A 19,830-nucleotide genomic window follows, 5' to 3' on the forward strand; every position below is an offset into this window, starting at 1 on the left:
ACCTATACCGTACCTGTGCATTTCGTTCTTCTTGCCTCAATGTAGAACCTGACTCTTTTCACCATTGAATTTCATTTTATTAGATAGTGCCCAATGTTCAAGTTTGTCAAGATCCTTCTGTATCTTAAGCCTTAAGTCTTCTGGAGTGGCGCTATTCCTGCCAGCTTGGTGTCATCTGCAAATTTGATGAGTTCCCATTTATCCCCTCATCCAAATCATGGATGAAGATGTTGAGAGTCTGGGCCCAAAACAGAGCCTTGGGGTCCCCCACTGCATACCTCCCTCCATGAAGATGCAGTTCCATTGAGGAATACACGTTGAGTGTGGTTGGTCAGCCCGTTACGAATCCATCTGGTGGTGGATGCTGTCCAACCCACATTCTTTACTTTATCTAGTAGTAGGTTACGGTCTACCTTATCAAATGCCTTACTGAAGTCCAAGTAAATTATATTGGTGGCATTCCTCTGGTCCACTAATTTGTCACCTTGTCAAAGAACGCAATAAGATTAGTCTGGCATGATCTGTTTTTGACAAACCCATGTTGGCTTTTGGCTATTACTTTGATACTTCTAGGTGTTCGCTAATTCATTGCTTGATTATCTTTCCAGAATCTTCCCTGGTATTGAGGTCAGGCTGATAGGTCTGTGGTTTCATGGATCTGTTTTTTTTTTCCTTTTTTGAAGATGGGAACCACATCAGCTCTTTCCCGTCCTCTGGCAGTTCCCCGGGGCTCCAGGATCTCTGAAAGATAAAAGTTCAGTGGTTCTGAGATCTCGTCTGCCAGTTCCTTCAGAACCCTGGGGTGTAATCCATCCGGTCCTGGTGATTTTAATTCAACTTAAACTATGAAATGCAAAAAACGCAACAAAATGACCGTTTTTCACACAGCTGTCGTGGTATCCCCACAGTCAGGTGATCCAGATCCAGATGCTTGGCACTGATTGTATTAATGACGGTCGCAGTGTCCGGGGGTGACACGATCCCCTTTTGTAATAAGCAAAGTCAACAGGGAAAAGCCAGAGTCGTTTAACAACAACTGTGTTGCTAAATTAATCTCTGTAGGGATTGACTTAACAACCATGGCAAGAAAGGTCGTAAAAACGGGACAATGTCTCACTTAACAACATAAATTTTGGGCTGCATGGTGGGTCATATATCGAAGATTTTGTAGTCACAGGAAACCTCAAGTTTTTAAACATTTATATAATAATATATAACAGTCACTTCTATAAACCACGAAATTCTATAATCGGTAGAACACATTTTTCCCCCTCACCTCAAGCATAAAGTCCAGAAGTTGTTTCCACATAGAGAAAAAATTAATTGTATTATTTCCTTTAATCAAAGCAATCAATTTAGCCATCATTCCATCAAGTTGTGGGAATCAAAGCCCCCTTCCATTTTTGTGGTTGTTACTTATAGTTTAATGACCCCGTAATCCCTTGGGGGATGGAGTTGGAGCAACTGAATGGAGCAGAGTGTTTAGTGGCCAGATGCCCTTCCTGTTGCCAATGCGGAGTTATGTCCAGCAGATAACATTCTCATTGTGGCCAGAGAGAGAAATATCAGCCTCCGTCTAGGATCGAACTCACAGCCTCCTGATTGTGAGCTCCACCTCTAGGCCACCATACCGCTCCATCCTTCCGTGTTTGTGTGTAGCGTATTCTTGCTGTCGATAGTGATAACAAATCCTTGCTCGGTTGACATTGGCGCCTTCCTCCCTTCTTCTCTTTGCCGCCAAGTTCCCAGATTAAAAGTTTGGACGACATCTGCCTTCAAGGTGACGGATCTCTTGCCCAGCTTGAAGAAACTTCGGGGCTTCTGCCGGAACATGGTTGCCTCCTCCTTTCCCCAGCAAAATTCTGGCAGAACGACCAGGAACATTTTGGCGCCGACCCCGATATTATTAAAACCATCCACCAGCACGAACCCAAAACTCTGCAGACGTCGGCCACCCCAAAGGGTACGGGTGGAGCCCCTGAACCAGAAGGATGTGAGCGGCCATCGTGGCTCCGCTCCAGGATGCTGGAGTCGAAGTCCTCCCTTGAGAAGAGAAGGGGAAGTGGGGGCTGGTCATCTTGTGGGGTCTTCAGCCAAGGCTGCGTTGAGGTGTGAAAGACTGGTGGATCTGTGATTCCCAATCTTGCCAACATTAAGATGGATGGACTTCAACCTCCCAGAATTCCTCAGCCACCTATAGGGAGGAAGGAGGGAGGGAGAGACAGGAAGAAAGGAGGGAGGGGAAGAGGAGAAAGAAAGGGAGGGAGGGAAGGAGAGAAGGAAAGAGAGGGAGGGAGAAAGGAAATAATTAAAGAAGATTAGAAGGAAGAGAAGAAATGGTGGAAATGGATAGAAGAAGGAAAGAGGAAAGAGGAAGAGAAGAAAGGGAGGGAAGAAAGAACAAGAGGAAGGGAAGAACGGTAAAGAAAGAATGAAGAAGAAAAGAAAGGAGAACTGAGAGGGAAGAGAGGATAAGGGAAGAGGGAGGGAAGGAAGAGGAGAAGAAAGGAAAAGAGCCATTCTGCCTGAGGAATTCTGGGAGCTGAAGTCCACAAGTCTTGCCAAATTTGGAGGTCCTTGCAGAAATTCCAGTCAATGTCAGGAGCAACCAGTTCTCTCAACCTCCGCTACTTCATGTTCAATGGACCTCACACCCAGCATTCCCCCAACCAGCCAAGCCAGTTGAAATCCACCCATCTTAAATATGTAGAGGTTGAGAAACACTGGGATCCCACTGACTTAGGGATGTCAATGAGCATGCACCAGGATCTCCCAATTGAGTGGTTTTTCCAGGTCCCCAATCGCGTCCTTCAAGATGGGTATTTGTACCCCCCTTGTTCATCGCTTGGGGTAGGTGTCCTTTCCACTCACCTCCTGTTCTTCTCCTGGTGTCTTCAGATCTCCTGTTTGGTGTCCCGGGAAAGTACAGTGGGTGAGTCTCTACAACCGAAGCGAGTGGTCATCTATGCCATCACTTTGGGTCTTCGTCACTATGACGCCAGGTGAGTTGCTTTCCGAGATTGAAATACACTGGAGAAACTTTTGGGCAGCTGGGGGTCTTCTTTGTGATGTTCTCTAGAGATGCCTCCACCTCTCATGTGGCTTTCTGTTAAGATCCTTAACTCCATATTTTGGAGAATTTGTCCCTGGATGGATCAGCAACAGCCCATCTAAGTTGGCCTTTACTCTAGCAATGCAACTGGTTTCTAGTTACGACTGCAATGAAGCCTGCCCATCATGGTATGTACCTTCTGACACAAAATGGGTAACTGTTATGACTTTATGACCATTTTTGCGGTGGTCGTTCAGTGAATCGTGCGGTTTTAAGCAAATCAGTGGTGTACTATGGCAAATTATAAGTACAGGTAGTCCTTGAGTTGCAACTGTAATATTTTTAATATCTATCCATCTTCCTTCCTCTGTCCTTACCACTTTCTAGTAGTCAAATGTTTTATTTTCTTTTTTCATTTTCATTTCATACAGTCACATATATTACTGTGCATGATTGGGGCCATATAACTTGGGCAATAACACAGCCATCCTTGTCAAAATGACTCCCCAAAATACAAACCAATATACCACTTCAACCCTCCATACACCCTTTCTTCTCCCTCCCCCCTAACTTTCCACTTTCTTCTCCCCTCCAACATTCCCCTCTCCTACTTCCCCTCCCCCTCTATCACTCTTTCTCCCAATACACTCCCTCCCTTCCACTCTCACTCTCCTTCCGATCCTCTCTCCCACCCCTCTCTACCCCTCCCTCTTCTTTCCCTCTGCTCCTCCCTTCGGTGTATTTCTACTATCTATCGATATATTCAGTTTCTTATTTTTACACTAAAATTAAAAAAGCAACAGTATACAAGTGCAATCATGTTACTTTAAATCTGGCACATACTATATTTCCCCCCTCCCCCCTATGACCCCCCCTCCCCCCCTCCCAACTTCCCAGAGCCCATACACGGTATAGCTTTTTATCAAACAACACAGTCTAAAATGTATTAAAACCAAGAAAATTAAAAAAATAATAATAATAAAGAAAAAAAAGGAAAAGAAAAAAGAAAGAGAAGAAAAAAAGTCAGTAAAATCTCTGCGTTGAACTCAGCTTCTTACCATTACACAAACTTTAAGCAGTTTACATTGTTCCTAATCTTCATTGTTTGATTACCTGCAGGATTTCCCCAGAAGTTATTTGTTGATTCAGCTTTGCCTGTACTCTTCTCTAGCTAGGAGCCTTATCTCTTTATCTAAGTATCTGTCTATTTCTAAACCCTTAATTTTGTCCCCTTGTGCCTCCTTCCTCTATAACACAATTTGGATACATTTCAAATTTTTCTTTTGGTATCCTCTTCCAACCTCTTTTCATTTTGGCCCTTGTTTATGTCTATATTTTTTTTTTAAATATTCATCAGTACTCCTCTCATATATGGCTTTACTTACATCTCTACAAATTCCCTGAATATACCCTTATTCATATTCAGAACAAAGTATTCAGATAGCAATTTTTTACAATCATTAATATACTTTTCATATCAAAATAAACTCCCATTCGACCTCCAAGACCTTCTTGTCTGCACTACCCTTCCCAATTCCGTCCAGACTGGGGTTATGATCCAAGAGAACCCTCGCCGCAATCTTTGTCTTCTTCACCCTAGAAGATAAGTCATTAGTGATTGTATAAAATTCAAAATTGTCCATCAAGTCTTTTTCCCTTCTAGAATTAGGTCTAATGCGATATATCTTCCAAAGGGATCTGCTTCAGTTCACTCAGCCTTAATGTCTTTTTTAAGTATACAACTATACCATTTTTCTTTTGCGTAGCAGAGGTCACAAAATATTGACCAAATTCGAGGTTGAACAGATATTTTGGATCAGTTAATTTAATATGAATTTCTTGCAGACAAGGTTATATTGTTCTTGAACTGTTTGAGATAGTAAAATATTTTCTTTCTCTTCTGTAAAGAGTTCAGGACATAACTCCTTGATCATGGCCGATGATTATTGAGGTTGTTGCAATCTGCCTTGTTTTCCCATTCGTCAGGTAGTCGTATGGCTAGGTCCTTGTTCTCTGGTCCCTTGCCCTTCCGGAAGGAGGAAATGGTGCTTCTGTCTGGTAGTTGTGTGATTTGCTGTTTATTTTGTCCTTCTCGTAGTCTTTCTCCAGCTCCAGATGGTTCAGGGTGTACCACCTTCAGGGTCTTGTGATAGAAATCTCGGGGCTTCCCATACAGAGTTGAGACGATAGTTTTGCTTATCAAATGTAATTATAATACCAAATGGCACATCCCATGTATACTGTATCTGACAGTTTCTGTGTTCTTCCACTAGAAAAGCCTAATCTCTCCTGGCTCTTAGCATTTGGGGTGGTATTTCTTTCAAGACAATCAAGTCCTGTCTGCCAATTTGTAGCCTGGTATTATAAGACTCTTGTAGTATCACATTTCTAGACTCTCTTGTAGTAAAACATATAATTACATCTCGAGGAAGTTGTCTCTGTTTTGCCGCCCAAGAGTTAATGCGATAATTTTTTCGATCTGCCAGTCAAAGTTGATCCCCGGTCTTCCCACCAGATGATTATAGGCCTCTGAGAAAATCTGCTTCAAGTTCTCCTGTTCGTTTTCACGCAGCCCCCTGACTCTTAATGCAAACTCCATCTGTTTATAGTGTATCATAACAATTTGTTTTTCTGCGTTTTCAACTTTTGTTGCACCACTTCAATTTTGGATGTCAAGTTAGTGTTGGCTTCATCAAGAACCTCTAGCTTATCTTCCATTCCAGCAACATATTCTGTCAATACAGTTACAAGTCCCACCATATCGTCCTTTGTTTTGGCAATCCTAGTACAAGCTTATCATAGAAGTCTGCATTAAGTTTCTTTATCTCCTCTCTAATTCTCTAAGAGTCTCAAAAAAAAATTCTTTCGTTAGCAAATCTCCAGTAGGGGGCGTAGAGGGTGAAAGCTGCAACTTTGTGCCAATTGCGTGAGGTGTATTTCTAAAAGGACGTCTCCCCGACTTTGATGCCATTATTCTTTTCTTCAAACAATTATTCAACAATTATTCAAACTCTGCTGGCCCGTTGTGTAGCTTGCGAGAGAAGAAAGTATTTTATTTGTTCTTAGAAGTTTTCAAAGGTTTCAGGAAAAGAGCATTGTAACAAAGCAAGTTTCAAAAGATTAGCATTGTAATGAAACAGTTCATATTCATCTCTGTTTAGAATGTCTCTATATTAACAAGGAGGCTTTTACAGCTTTAAAAGTTGATAAGAAAAAAAATCTTGGTAGCTCTTCAGAGAAACAAAACTGATTAGTCAGAGAATGCTATCTGGCTGTTCCTTTGATCTTTCTCTCTGTCGGGACAGTTAAGAATGTGGCATCTGCCATTTTAGGAGCTTATTTTTTAGAAACCCGATGCACAAAGAAAGCTCTTTCTTTTTTAAAAAAATTTAAAAAAAGGGGGGACAGATAAGGTTCTCGGGTACGGACTCTGCTTGTATTAATCTCAAATATATCAAAAATTGTCCTAAGCGGGGTTCCTTACTTTGCACCGTAGTGGTTACGGCAGAAGTTCCTGGCTCGGAGGTGTGATTCAGCCTTCGGTAGGCCCCCCCTTCCGTTTGCAGCAAAAAAAAAAAACTGCAAACTTCAAAGAAAAGCTCTGCCAGCTGGATCTCTCTCTCATCTTCTTTGCCTGAAGAATGAGTTTATCTACCAGGTATTTAGGCAGATAACGCAGCCAGGAACCCGGGGGCAGCTCGTTAAGCTGCCGCCATCAGCAAGGTCCTGCCCCGAAAGCCCTGTCCTTACCACTTTCTATAGAGGGACGAAACTAGAGCATCGTGTCATATTGCATAACTGTCTGGTTTGGAAGCATTATTGCTTCTGGGCAGGAAGACGGTACAGAGAGTGGTGAGGAGAGCAGAAAAGTTTATTGGAAGTTCACTTCCTTCTGTCCAGGATATGGCATAGAAGTGTTGCTCGAGTGGATTCCGCAGCATGGTCTGGGACGCTACACCTCCTCTTCACGACCTGTTTCCCTTTTTACCTTTTGGGAGGGGGCTTCATGGTACAGATTCCACGAACATTCCAGATTCGGTCACAATTTTGCTCCATCTAGCATTAACTTTGTGAATGCTCACTTTCCCTTTTTCTGCTAGGTATTCAAAATGGACAAGGATTAATATTTATGTGTGGAGAGAGAGGGACAGGGAGGATATGTATATAAATATGTATGGCTGTGGGTAGATACTTGTGTTTCCCCGAAAATAAGACCATGTCTGATATTAATTTTGACCCATTAGATGCATTATGGCTTATTTTCTGGTTAGGTCTTATTTTTGAGGAAATACTACTAAAATGTGTCTGTCTGACAATCTCAACTGGGATTATTTTGGGGGTAGGTCTTGTTTTCAGGGAAACCGTGTGTGTGTGTGTGTGTGTGTGTGTTTGTAGCATGCATATATGGGTGTCGCTATTGAAAGTAGGCAACATGTTGAGAAACACTGCTGCATTAAGCTCGCCGTCTCCTTCCTTTCATCTCTCTGGGAAAAAAGTGAATTGCTTTTTTCTTCCCACCTGGGGAAGTTCCTTTAAGCTCCCCCTCCCCCAGATGCCTTGTGGATGATGGGACCTCTTTTTTTGTGCTCCTGGACAGGTTCCTCTCCAGCCTCCGTTCGCGGCTCAAGCTGCTCCACCCCAGCGCCAACAGTAGCCTTCGGGAAGACCAGATGGTCCATGTCCATTTCAAGGAAGAAATCGGTGTCGCCGAACTCATCCTCTCGTTACCACCTACGTCATCCTCTTTGCTTACATCTACTTCTCCACCCGTAAGTTTGAGCGAATGAGTAAATGAGCCGCTTCACTTGTTCGGGACTGGCAGTCCTTGACTCACAACCGCAATTGAACCGCAGATTTTCCATCACTGAGTGAGACATGTTTCACCTCCTTTGACAATCTTTTTCCTGCGTAGTTGTTAGCTAAAGCAAGCCATCAAACAACTTCGTGTACAGTTGGTCCTTGATTTACGATCACAGTGGAACAAATGAAATTTGTTCACTGAGTTTTGTCTCATTTTACGACCTTTCTTACCATGGTTGTTAACTGAATCCCTGTGTTAACTCCTAAAGTTGTCATGGTGAAGAAAGAGGAGGAGGAGTGCATTCCACGCATACTTTCGGATAGAGTTGGATCTCAGATTACCGCAGCAGACTTGGGAGGGTTGCACCTCATTGGGGAATGTGATTTATGACACAGACTGAGGGAGGGGAGGAACGGGGTAAAGTTCAGCTACAATTCAAATGAGGCTCAGATATGACTGCTAAAAGGTCTTGCCAAAATAAATGTTCCTAATGAATGACTAGGTTTCTTTTGAAGTTTGGCCTGAGACTCATGAATTAATTAGGGCATTCTTTGGAAACCTGACACCCTGGGGGGCTCAATTAGCAAGATGGGCTTTAATCCCTTAAATCCGGCTCCCCCATTGACTTGGCTTGTCACAATGTCGCAAAAGGGAATCAAGTGGGCGCTGGTCTCAATTCTGGTCATAAGTCGAGTACTTTCTCTCTAGGATAAAGCTAAAGCAATCCATCAAATGGCTTCCTGTACGGTTAGTCTTTGACTTACAGGCCTGTCAAACTGGTGGCCTGCAGGCCGGATAACTCACACACAGGCCACACCCATCCCGGCTCCTCAATGGGAAGAAACGTCACGATCCCCCTCAATGCATCACGTGATCCAGTTTAACACCTGTGGTCTACAGCTCCTGTTTCTTCCTCCCAGATCTGGAACAAAGTCCGCGCGGGTGCTGCCTCTTTCTCTGTCTGTCTCACTCAAAAGACTAATGGGCCTTGCTTCCTCAGGAAAGATCGACATGGTGAAATCCAAGTGGGGCCTGGCTTTGGCAGCTGTTGTGACAGTGCTCAGCTCCCTCCTGATGTCCGTTGGGCTGTGCACGTTGTTCGGCCTCACGCCGACGCTCAACGGAGGGTAAGTTGCCAAACGGGACTTACAGGCTGAACCGCGGCGAGCCAGAAACCATCAGCGGGTCCTCGGTTGAGCAATCTTTCTTCGGACAGAGTCCTGATGACCATCTTCTTAGTCCTTCAGCCCCATTGCGCCTTCTCGGAGCCAGACTCCAAGGAAGTTCTCCTTGCAGTTGAAATCTTGTCGGGTCCTTGGTGCTCCCTGAGCTTGCTTGTGTTCTTGTAGACTTTTTATGACCCTAGTAGGCAACATCATCAGTGCTAGAAGTTTTGCAAAGAGGAGAAAGAGGAGGGTCTAGGACTTTCAGGCTTCCACCCCTAGCGGCACCTCCAATCTCCTACCTCAGCTCATTTGCAACCAGATTTCCTCGCCCTTCGCCTCTGGCTCTATGCGGACCCACTGTTTGCCCCGCGCCTTTAGCTGGATGGGACAATTAGCCGATATCCAATTGGGTGGCACCTGCCAGTGTGCAATGGGTGATAGGAGGTTGCAGAGGCTGTGGGGAAGGTGTAGTAGCTGAATGGCAGGTGTGGCAGTTTCAGGTGCAGGGGAGGAGGGGCTTCCGGCATGGGGGCAAAGCGGCAACCGAACGGCAGTGGCGCATGGCTTCAGGCGTGAGGGGATCCAAGCCATGTCTCTTCAGCGGATAGTTCTCCCTTTAGCTCAGGGGTGTCCAAACTTGGCAGCTTTAAGACTTGGGGACTTCAACTCCCAGAATTCCCCAGCCGGCTTGGGGAACTGCAAGGAGGCGGAGGGTTTGCTGAACGGGTGTAACAAAAACAGCCTCGTTTTAAACCTAGGAAAAGGAAAGAGATTGTTGTTGATTTCAGAAAAGGCATGAATACACCTCTGTATTAATGATTCACCTGTGGAGGTGGTTAGCAGCACCACATTTCTGAGTGTGCAGCTAAACCAGTAGGTTAGCTTGGTAGCTCACCGCGGCCAAGACACTGGTGAAGTGGGCACAGCAGCACCTGGATTTCTGCATTGCATGAGAAAATTACATCTTCCTCCTCCTGTCCTTACCACTTTCTCTAGAGGGACAATCGAGAGCATCCTGTCATATTGCATTACTGTCCGGTTTGGAAGCATTCCTGCTTGGGACAGGAAAGGCAGCGCAGAAAGTGGTGAGGACAGCAGAAAATACCATTGGCAATTTACTTCCTTCTATCCAGGATATAGCATATAAACCATGCTTGATTAGGATCCGTAGGATGGTCTGGGACGCTGCACATCCTCTTCACATCCTCCTTGTTATCCTCTGGATGGGGGTTTTATGGTGTCCATATTTTCGGAGTGTGGGGGGAATGATGGCCACTGACTAATTCACTTGTGCATCGCTCCTGGCCTCCTTTTCAAAGTCAGGCCTTCATGGTCATCTTCTGTGGCCAGCAAAGCTTTCCTGAAGACCTCTGTAGCCAGTAACAGAGCTCTGTTATTGGTTGCAGAGACCTTCAGGAAGGCCTTGATGGCTGCAGAAGAAATGGGACCACAGGGCAAGTTGGAATGTGGTTAACGGGGCCTGGCTGCAACTAGTAGTAGTTGGGCAGCTCCAGCCCCTCATCCCTACCCCAGCTTAATTTTTACCCGTGCACCCTGGAGTGGCTGGGGTCTTAATTCGAGCTTATTTTCGGGGTAGGACTCATATTAGGCGCATGTGTAAAAATCAGGCAAGGACTTACTTTTGGGATAGGTTGTATTTTCAGGGAAACATGCTCTCTCTCTTTCCCTCCTTCCCTCCCTCCCTCCCTGTCCCTCTCTCTACACACACACACACACACGGAGGGAGGGAGGGAGAAAACATGTGTATGTATATGTATAGGTAGTTACTTTCTTTAGAGCCGTGGTGGCACAGTGGTTAGAAAGCAGTACTGCACACTACTTCTGCTGACTTCCAGCTGACTGCAATTTGGCAGTTCAAGTCTCACCAGCCTCAAGGTTGACTTGGCCTTCCATCCTTTCCGAGGTCGGTAAAATGACCCAAATTATTGGGGGCAATATGCTGACTCTGTAAACCGCTCATAGAGGGCTGGAAAGCACTGTGAAGTGGTCTATTGAAGTGGTTGCTATTGCTATTTGAGGTGGTGCGAGAGTGGTGAGGACGGCAGAAAAAATTACTGGTAATTCAGGTCATAGCTTATAAGCAATGTTTGAGCAGCATCTGCGGGATTGTCTGGGATGGTACGCATTCTCTTCACAACCTGTTTTCCTTGCCACCTTCTGGGCTTTGTGGTATATACACATATCAACGTCAAGTAATTCCTTTCTCCTCCCAGGTTGCTCCGAATTCAATGTTCGGTTCAGCTTCCGTTTCCCTTTTTCTTCTAGGGAGATTTTCCCGTACCTGGTGGTTGTGATCGGCATCGAGAACGTGCTGGTTCTCACCAATCAGTCGTCTCCACACCAGTTGACCTGGAAGTGAAACTGCGCATCGCACAAGGTGTGTAAAAGAGTAACCTTTGGGGGGGGGTTGTCATCCCAGAAAAAAGCTGTTGAGATCTGGGCTGTGATAGGCTGGCTCTGCCGATCCTAGTTGGCAGAACCTGTTCCCTGAGATTCCTCAGGTCAACGCTGGTTGGGGGATTCTGGGAATTGAAGTCCAGACATTTTAGAGTTGCCAAGGTTGTTTTTTTAAAAAAAATTCCTTATTAGAGAAGAGGCGTTTGATCTTTCTTAGATGCTGGATATCATTGAGTGGGCTTTTTTGTACATCTAGTCCTCGACTTAATGGCCACCATTGAACCCAAAATTTCCGCTGCTAAGCGAGATGGTCGTTCAGTGAGTTTTGCCCCCATTTCATGACCTTCCTTGCCCCAGTGCTCAGGGGGATCATGGCAGGGGTTAATTTATTCGCACACTGTTAGCTGGATCTTGGTTCCCCACTGACGTCACTTGTCAGACGATCACAAAAGGGGATCACATAACCCCAGAACCCGTTGTCTTCTTTTAACAATCCCATCATCCTTTGAGGGGTGGAGTCTGGACACTGAATGGAGCTAGCGGAGTATTTTAATGGCTGGATGCCCTTCCTGTCACCAGTGCAGAGTTTTTCAGCAAATATACATTCTCAGTGTACCCGAGAGAGAAATAACTGCTTCTAACTAGGATCGAACCCACAGCCCTCCTCATTGTGAGGCGACAGCTCTATCCCTAGGCCGGTGCACCGCACCTTCTTCCCAGAACACTGTGACCGTCATAAATATGAAACTGTTTCCAAGCGTCTGAATTTTGATTACGTGACCATGGGGATGCTTCAATGGCTGTAAAGTGTGAAAAATGATCATGTCACTTTTTCCGTGCCGTTATAACTTTGAACGGTCACAAAACAGACTGTTGCAAGTCGAGGACTACCTGTATTGTAAAAAGTTTCTAGTTTATTCTGAAAAGAGCTCCTTCCGGTTAAATTACGTTCACATTCCCGCTGGTGTAGCTGCTCCTGTTTGTTGGCTTCACTGGCCTTGTCCTCACCACTTTCATTCCAGGTTTGAGCAACGAGAGCTGGTCCATCATGAAGAACATGGGCACCGAGTTGGGGATCATCCTGATTGGCTATTTCACCTTTGTCCCGGCCATCCAGGTACTGGGAGGGGCTCTGGGGGTTTCTTCTGAAGTACAGATGATCCTTGGCTTACGACCATTTAGCGACCGTTCCAAGTTCCAAACAAGCTTTCGAGGAGCACCTGTTACCTGTAAATAAATCACGTAAGCCTCATTCTCTTAATCCTGATAACATTCGACCCAACAGCTCAAACAGAGCTCATCAGCCCTGCATTCGGTCTCTCACGGACGGATTCCACAGGGGTCTCCAACCTTGGAATCTTATGATTTGTAGAGTTCAATGCCAAGAATTCCTCAGCCAGTCATACTTGGCATTGAAGTCCACAAGTCTTAAAGTTGCCAAGTTTAGAGACTCCCTCCTCTACCATCCTCGCCCAACTCATGGAAAAGCCAATTTTCCAGAACTTTCCTTCAGGAAGACTCTGTCCTCTATTTATTATGGCTGGGTTGGTGGGGGTGTCTGTCTGTCTGTCTTTCTTTCTTTCTTTCTTTCTTTCTTTCCTCTTTCCTTTCTCTCTCTCTCTTTCCCCCCTCTCTCCCATTCCCTTCTCTCTCTTTCTCTCATTCTCTTTCTCTCTCATTCCCTCTTTTTCTCTCCCTCTCTCTTCTGTCTCTCTTCCCTCTCTCCCTCTCCTTTCTCTCTCTTTCTCTTCATTCTGGCTGTTCGGCAGGCCTGGGGCTGTTGACCTTATTATGTAGGGTCCAGCCCCAATTTGAATGTATGCGTGTTGGAGATATTTTAATCTTTTATTTTTATTTTATTTTGTCTGTTTTTTCTTTTCTTGTTCTGTGTAAGCCTCGGGAGTCCTCCGGGATTGGGATGCCTATAAATCTATTAAATTAAATTAAATTTTTCTCTCTCTCCCCCTCCCAAAATAAAACCTTCTTGGTCTCATCTCCATCTCTCTCTCGTCCTTTCCAGGAATTCTGCCTTTTCGCTGTGGTGGGCCTGGTCTCCGACTTCTTCCTCCAGATGTTCTTCTTCACCACCGTCCTCTCCATCGATATCCGTCGGATGGAGGTAAAATCCCCAAACTGGAAAGTCTTTAGAGTTTTTGGAGATCTCTTGAGGGCCCAAGAGGACATATCCGAGTGATATTAGGTCTTAGAGAAGGATCTTGGAGTCCTAGTGGACAACCGTTTAAATAGGAGCCAGCCATGTGCAGCTTCTGCCAAAAAAGCCAACACAGTTCTAGGCTACATAAACAGTAATAGAATCAAGATCACGTGAAGGGTTAATACCACTTTACAAAGCCTTGGTAAGCTGAGTTTAATGTTAGAGAGTATATTGACTTCTCTTCTTGGGGGGGGGTTCCCCCCCCCCCCTTTTCTTTTCTTTTATTATTCTTTTCTTTTTTGTTCTTTATTTTTATTATTTTTTATTATTTTGTAACTTCTAATCTATTTGCTTGATAAAGAACGATGCCGGGCATGGGACCTGGGAAGTCGGAAGGGGGTCAGGGAGGGGGGTTCAGGGGGTGGGGGGGGGGAGGGTGGAAATATAGACTCAATTTTCAGAACAATGAATGCACTTGGATACTGTTGCTTTTTTTTTTCTTTTTTTTCTTCTTTTCTTTTCCTTTTATTTTTATTTTGTTTTAGTACAAAACAAATAGACCAATGAATACTAGAAATACACCGAAGCGAGGTGTAGAGGGAAGAAGAGGGGGGAATTAAGAGGGAGTGAGAAGGGAATGTAAGGAGGGTGAGATGGTGGGAAGGGGAGAAAGGAATGGCTGAGGGGGAGGGGAAGTAGAAGAGGGGATTGTTGGAAAAGAGAAATGAAAGTTGGAGGGGTAGAAGGAAGGGTGTATGTAGGATAGAAGTGTTATGAGTTGTTTATTGCTTCTTTTTTTTTTAACTGCACAGTATTTAAGTGATTGTATAAATGAAACTGAAATGTAATAAAGAATCTTTGATTAAGATCACGTGAAGGGTTAATACCACTTTACAAAGCCTTGGTAAGGCCACACTTGGAATCCTGCATCCAGTTTTGGTCTCCACGATGTAGAAAAGATGTGGAGACTCTGGAAAGAGTGCAGAGAAGAGCAAGAAAGAGGATTAGGGGACTGGAGGCTAAAACATATGAAGAACGGTTGCAGGAACTGGGCATGCCTAGTTTAATAGAAAGAAGGATTGGGGGGGAGGGGCATCTTCCAATAAGAGGGGATTCCTCTTATTGTCTAAAGCACCGGAAGGCAAGGCAAGAAGCAATGGAGGAAACTTATTACGATCCAACCTAGAATTAAGGATAAGTTTCCTAACGGGGAAGGAATTGACCAGCGGAACAGCTTGCCACCAGAAGTTGTGGTTGCTCCATCAATGGAGGCTTTTAAGAGGAGACTGGACAGCCAGTGTCTGAAAATGGTTGTAGGGTTCCTGCTTGAGCAGGGCGTTAGACTAGAAGACCTCCAAGGTCCCTTCCAGTTCGTATTCTGTAAGCATCTCCTGATTGAGCGTTGTTGGACTGGATGACCTCAAGATCCCAATCCTTAGATTCTGTGATTTTGTAATAGTCTCCTGTTTGAGCAGAGCACTGGACTAGAAGGACCTCCAAGGTCCCTTCCAACTCTAATTCTGTAAGAGTCTCCTGCTCGAGCAGGGGGTTGGACTAGAAGACCTCAAAGTTCCCTTCAAACTTTGTTCTTTGATAATTCTGTAAAAGTCCACTTCTTGACCAAGGGGTTGGACTACGCGACCTGCAAGGGTCCCCTTCCAACTTAGTCATTCCACGATTCTGTAAGTGCCTCCTGTTTGAGTTGCGGGCTGGATTGGATGACCTCCAAGGGTCCCTTCCAACCGGTGTAGCTCCTCCCCTGAGGAGAGACACTTCCGAATTCTGACCTGCCGGTGGGTTTCGTTCTGTCCCTTTGTCAGCTGGCCGATCTCAACAAGCGTCCCCCCGCCGAAGCCTGCCTCCCGCTCCCCAAGCCCAGCTCCCGCTGCCCGCGTTACGAGCGCCAGCCAGCCATGCGCCCGGCTACTATGCACACCATCAACCTCCAGACCTCCTCCCTCCGCAACCTCCGTCTCCCTAAGCGGCTGAGGGTGGTGTATTTCTTCGCCCGGACACGACTGGCCCAAAGGATCATCATGGTAAGACTTGGGGCTACGGCGGGTGCACACACAAGGATGGTGTGTGTGCGTGTGGCGTGTGTGTGTGTGGGTCTGTGTGTACGTGTCTGTGTGTGTCCAGGTCCCGGAGAGACTTCTGCACGAGGGGTTGGTGGTTCAGCAATTGGGTTTCGGTGTCAAAGCCACGAAAACATGATCGGACGGTGCAGAAATGGAAGGAGATGGGGAGACAGGCTGGGGTACGGATACTCCTCGACGTAACGATGGATCGCTTTGCCGCCGGTCGAGGTTAACGAGGGATATCCCTGGGGTGCAGGTAGATTTGGACTTTGGACCGTTCGTTTGAAGGAGAGGTTGGAGTGCCTGGTGTCTGAAATGGTCTCTAGTGTCTGCTCTCGGGCAGAGGGTTGGACTAGATGACCTCTGAGGTGCCTTCAAACTCTCTTCTTCTCTAAGGGTCCCTGGCTTAAAGCAGGGAGTTGGACTCGACCTCCAGTGTCCTTTCCATCTCTGCCATTGTATGTCTCCGTAAGGGTCTCCTGCTCGTTCAGGGGGTTGGACTAGATGACCTCCAAGGTCCCTGGTGCAGTCCCGTCCCCGAGGAAAGAGGCTTTAAGACGTGCTTGCTGGGGAATTCTGGGAGTTGAAGTCCTCTTAAAGCCAGCGAGGGGGCCGAATGTTACGTTAAGGGGTCGCTGTAAACTTGTCTTCCCTACAGACCGGGACGGTGGTCTGGATTGGCATCTTGGTTTTATACCGATCCGGCGGGTGTCCGCCTCTACCTGGCTTCCCACGTCACGGAGCAGAGTCCCCTGGGCGAAGCAGGGCTGCCGGTTCTGCCCGTCCCCGGGGAGGTCCTTCCCACAAGGGACGCCCAGTTGTCCCTCTCGGTCTTCTCGGCCGATCCCGCGCAGCCCCCGCCACCACAGCTCTCGGAGAACCAGACGGGGGAGTCCTCGCGCCACCAAGAGGCGGAGCGCCACGCCGAGGAACCGCTGAACGCCAGGAGCAAGGGGCACGCGGAGGTGGGCTCCAAGGCCGAAGTGACTTGGGGCTCAGAGGATGAAGAACTTTGGAGGAAGCTCTCCTTCCGCCACTGGCCCTCGCTCTTCAGCTACTACAACATCACCCTGGCCAAACGGTGGGTCGTGGGGCCCTCGGCACTCTCTGGGCCGGGTGGTTTCCCCGCGTGTGTTTTGTGACCCAAAGCGGTGAACCCATCAGTGCCAGGAGGAAGGAAGGAGGGAGAGGAGGAGGAGGAGGAGGACTGTGGGATCCTTGATGTTTTCTTGGCTTGATGCTTTTCTTGCAAACATTTCATAGCCCAACTAAGCAGCAGCATCATTGCTAGAAGGGAGTAGTAGTGGAGAGGAGGAGGAGGAGGAAGAGGAGGAGGGAGGAGGAATGATGAATGAGGAATACTGTCGGTTACTTGTTGCTCTTTGAGCTTTTTTTTGCAGATGTTTCAACTAGGGAACTTCAGTACTAGGAGGAAGGAGGAGGAGGAGGAAGAGGAAGAAGGAAGGAGGAGAGGAAGAGGAAGAGGAGGGAGGAAGAGAAGGGAGGGAGGAAGAGGAGGAGGAAGAGGAGAGAGAAAGAGGAGGGAGGGAGGAAGAGGAGGGAGGAAGAGGAAGAGGAGGAAGAGGAGGGAGGAAGAGGAAGAGGAAGGAAGGGGGTAGGATAGGAGGAAGGAGGAGGAGGAAGAAAGAAGAGAGGGAGGGAGGGAGGAAGAGGAGGAGGAAGAGGAAAGAAGGGAGGGAGGGAAGAGGAAATAAGGGAGGGAGGAAGAGGAGGAGAAAGGAAAAAAGGGAGGGAGGAGGAAGAGGAAAGAAGAGAGGGTGGGAGGAAGAGGAGGAGGAAGAGGAAAGGAGGAAGAGGAGGAGAAAGAGGAAAGAAGGAAAGATGGGAGGGAGGGAAGAGGAAAGAAGGGAGGGAGGAAAGGAGGAAGGAGGAGGAGGAAGAAAGAAGGGGAAGGAGGGAGGGAGGAAGAGGAGGAGGAGAACTGTGGGGGTCCTTGTTGCTCTCAGAGCTCGGTTGTTTTCTTGCAGACATTTCATGACCCAACTAGGTAACATCATCTATCGTAGAAGGTAGTAGGGTTTGTGCAGGAGCAAGGAGGAGGAGGAGGAGGGACAAGAAAAGTATTGTGGGGACCATAGTGCTATCTGAGCTTAGTTTTTGTCTTGTAGACGTTTCATTACCCAGCCAGGGAACGTTATCATTGTTAGAAGGCGTGTGATTTGCTCTATGTTTATATAGTAATTGTTGGTGGGAAATGTTCTTATTGGTCCCTTCATTAGTTGTTATTCTACGGTTGTCAATTTCTGGCAAACTGACTCATCTGAGAATTGTGGGAATTGAAAATCCCCACAGTGGACCAACCCTGCTCTAAATGTCGGGAAGTGGGAACAACCCACGCAGGCCCCAAGCCACCAAAAGGGCTTTTCAAGCAATTAATGTCACTTTTTCAGTCTCACCAAGAATTCCCAGGTCTTGGAGGTGTTACGTTCTGAATCCTGGACCGGGGCTGTTTAGTGGCTCTTTTGGACGGGCGAAGAGCTGCGATTGAAGACAGCCATCTTTGGGGCGTTGAGTTTCCCGCGATCTGCCTCCGGGAATCCTCTCGGATGCCTCCTTCTCCAATCTGTTCTTCTCTTTCTCCAGGTACATTAGCATCCTTCCGGTCATCCCTGTCACCCTCTACCTGGACCCCCAAGAGGCCTTGGAGGCGCGCCATCCCCACGAAGCCAACCGGTACCAGTCCTCCTTCTCATTGGGCGTCGTGAAAGAAGAGCAGGCAGACCGGCTGTCAGAAGAGAAGCCCAAAGGACACAGCCCGCGAGACGTCACCCTCTATAAGTGAGTCCTGGGACGGTCAGCGATGGGGCAGTGTCCCGGTTAGTCCAGGATGACTCCAATTGTGGTGTCTCCAGCTCCCACCAAACGCGGCCTACGGGGTCCCAAACGCTCCCCTGTGGTCGGAAACTGACCGCCACCACAACAGGTCCCTTGTTCTTCCGGCGTCCCCTGGATATAGGAGATGGGGATCGCGGGAGCCCCGGGGCACCCCGGGACATTGCGAGCCGTTTGGCGAGGGTCCGGATTTTGATCACGTATAACCGTAGGGATGTTGCGAACAGGCGTATAAGTGTGAAAAGCATATGTAAGTTGCTTTTTTCACTGCTGTTGTAACTAAATGAACTACCTGTATCTGGGCTACCTTCTCCTCACCTGAAATGTCTTTTGGTTCCTACTGCGATCTTTGGAATATGGAGAAGATGTAGGCTTCAGGTCCCCCATGTCTTCTCCTCCTCTCCTTCCAGGGTGGCTGCCCTTGGTCTGGCGTCCGGCATCCTTTTGGTCCTCCTCCTCTTTTGTCTCTACAAAGTCTTGTGCCCCAAGAATTACGGACAAAACGGGCTTTCCCACAGTCGGCGGCGAAGAGGGGACCTCCCTTGCGACGACTACGGATACTCACCTCCTGAGACGGAGATCATCCCCCTGGTCCTCCGAGGCCACCTCATGGTGAGAGTTGGGATGGGGCATACGGAGGTAATAACGCTAAGCCAAAGGGGTGTCTTGACTCCCAACGGTTGAGGTCTTGGCCCCCCCATGCCCAGGACGTCCCTGTCCCATTGTGGCGTCTTCTAACTTTCTTTGGAGCTTCTCAATCATCCAGATCATGGTTGTCCCATGGTTGTCTTTTTCAAGAGCCAACTTAAACTTTCTTGATTTTTTTCTTGAAGAGGTTTTGCTTCTCATCCAGAGGAGATTCCTCCATTCTGGCTAACAGTTCAGTTCTTCACTCAGAACTGAAGATGAGAAAAGCACCTTTGAAAAAGCACCCTTGGGATATGCCTTGAAGGTTCTTCAGTGGGTCTGTCAAGCTTGAAGACTGGGGGGCAGGACTGGGGGGAGAGGGGTTGGCAGGGTGGAGAGTGAAAAGAGGCAAGGAGGAAAAAAGAGAAACAACTTCGGGAGATGTCAGATGTGAACAGCCAGAGGTGGAGTAATAGTAGTAGTAGTTATTTTATTACGGTCACAGACCATAGGTTACAAATAAGAAGCATAAATTAAATCATAAAATAAATAAAAGAACATAAAATATGAATAAAATAAAATAAAATAAAAAATAAAAGAATAAATTTGAATAAAGTATAAAGAATAAAATAATAAAATTAAAACAAAATAGAAGAATAAAATATAATTAAAATAGAATA

At 46.7% G+C, this 19,830-nt stretch overlaps 1 protein-coding gene across 1 annotated transcript in view; it reads left to right on the forward strand.

The window, feature by feature from the left end:
- Nucleotides 1-1,747: 1,747 nt before the first annotated feature.
- The window catches only part of SCAP (SREBF chaperone), a 29,432-nt gene continuing 11,349 nt past the window's right edge, over nt 1,748-19,830 (forward strand). The window contains 14 exon segments of the mRNA XM_032238163.1: nt 1,748-1,963; nt 2,899-3,002; nt 7,650-7,765; nt 7,768-7,821; nt 8,854-8,980; nt 11,306-11,361; nt 11,364-11,417; nt 12,460-12,554; nt 13,458-13,556; nt 15,413-15,631; nt 16,329-16,361; nt 16,363-16,751; nt 18,275-18,469; nt 18,934-19,135. Coding sequence (XP_032094054.1) covers nt 1,832-1,963; nt 2,899-3,002; nt 7,650-7,765; nt 7,768-7,821; nt 8,854-8,980; nt 11,306-11,361; nt 11,364-11,417; nt 12,460-12,554; nt 13,458-13,556; nt 15,413-15,631; nt 16,329-16,361; nt 16,363-16,751; nt 18,275-18,469; nt 18,934-19,135 — 1,875 coding nt within the window. The 5' untranslated portion in view covers nt 1,748-1,831.

The sequence above is a fragment of the Thamnophis elegans genome, chromosome Z, assembly GCF_009769535.1.
Source record: "Thamnophis elegans isolate rThaEle1 chromosome Z, rThaEle1.pri, whole genome shotgun sequence".
Classification (NCBI taxonomy): Eukaryota; Metazoa; Chordata; class Lepidosauria; order Squamata; family Colubridae; genus Thamnophis; species Thamnophis elegans.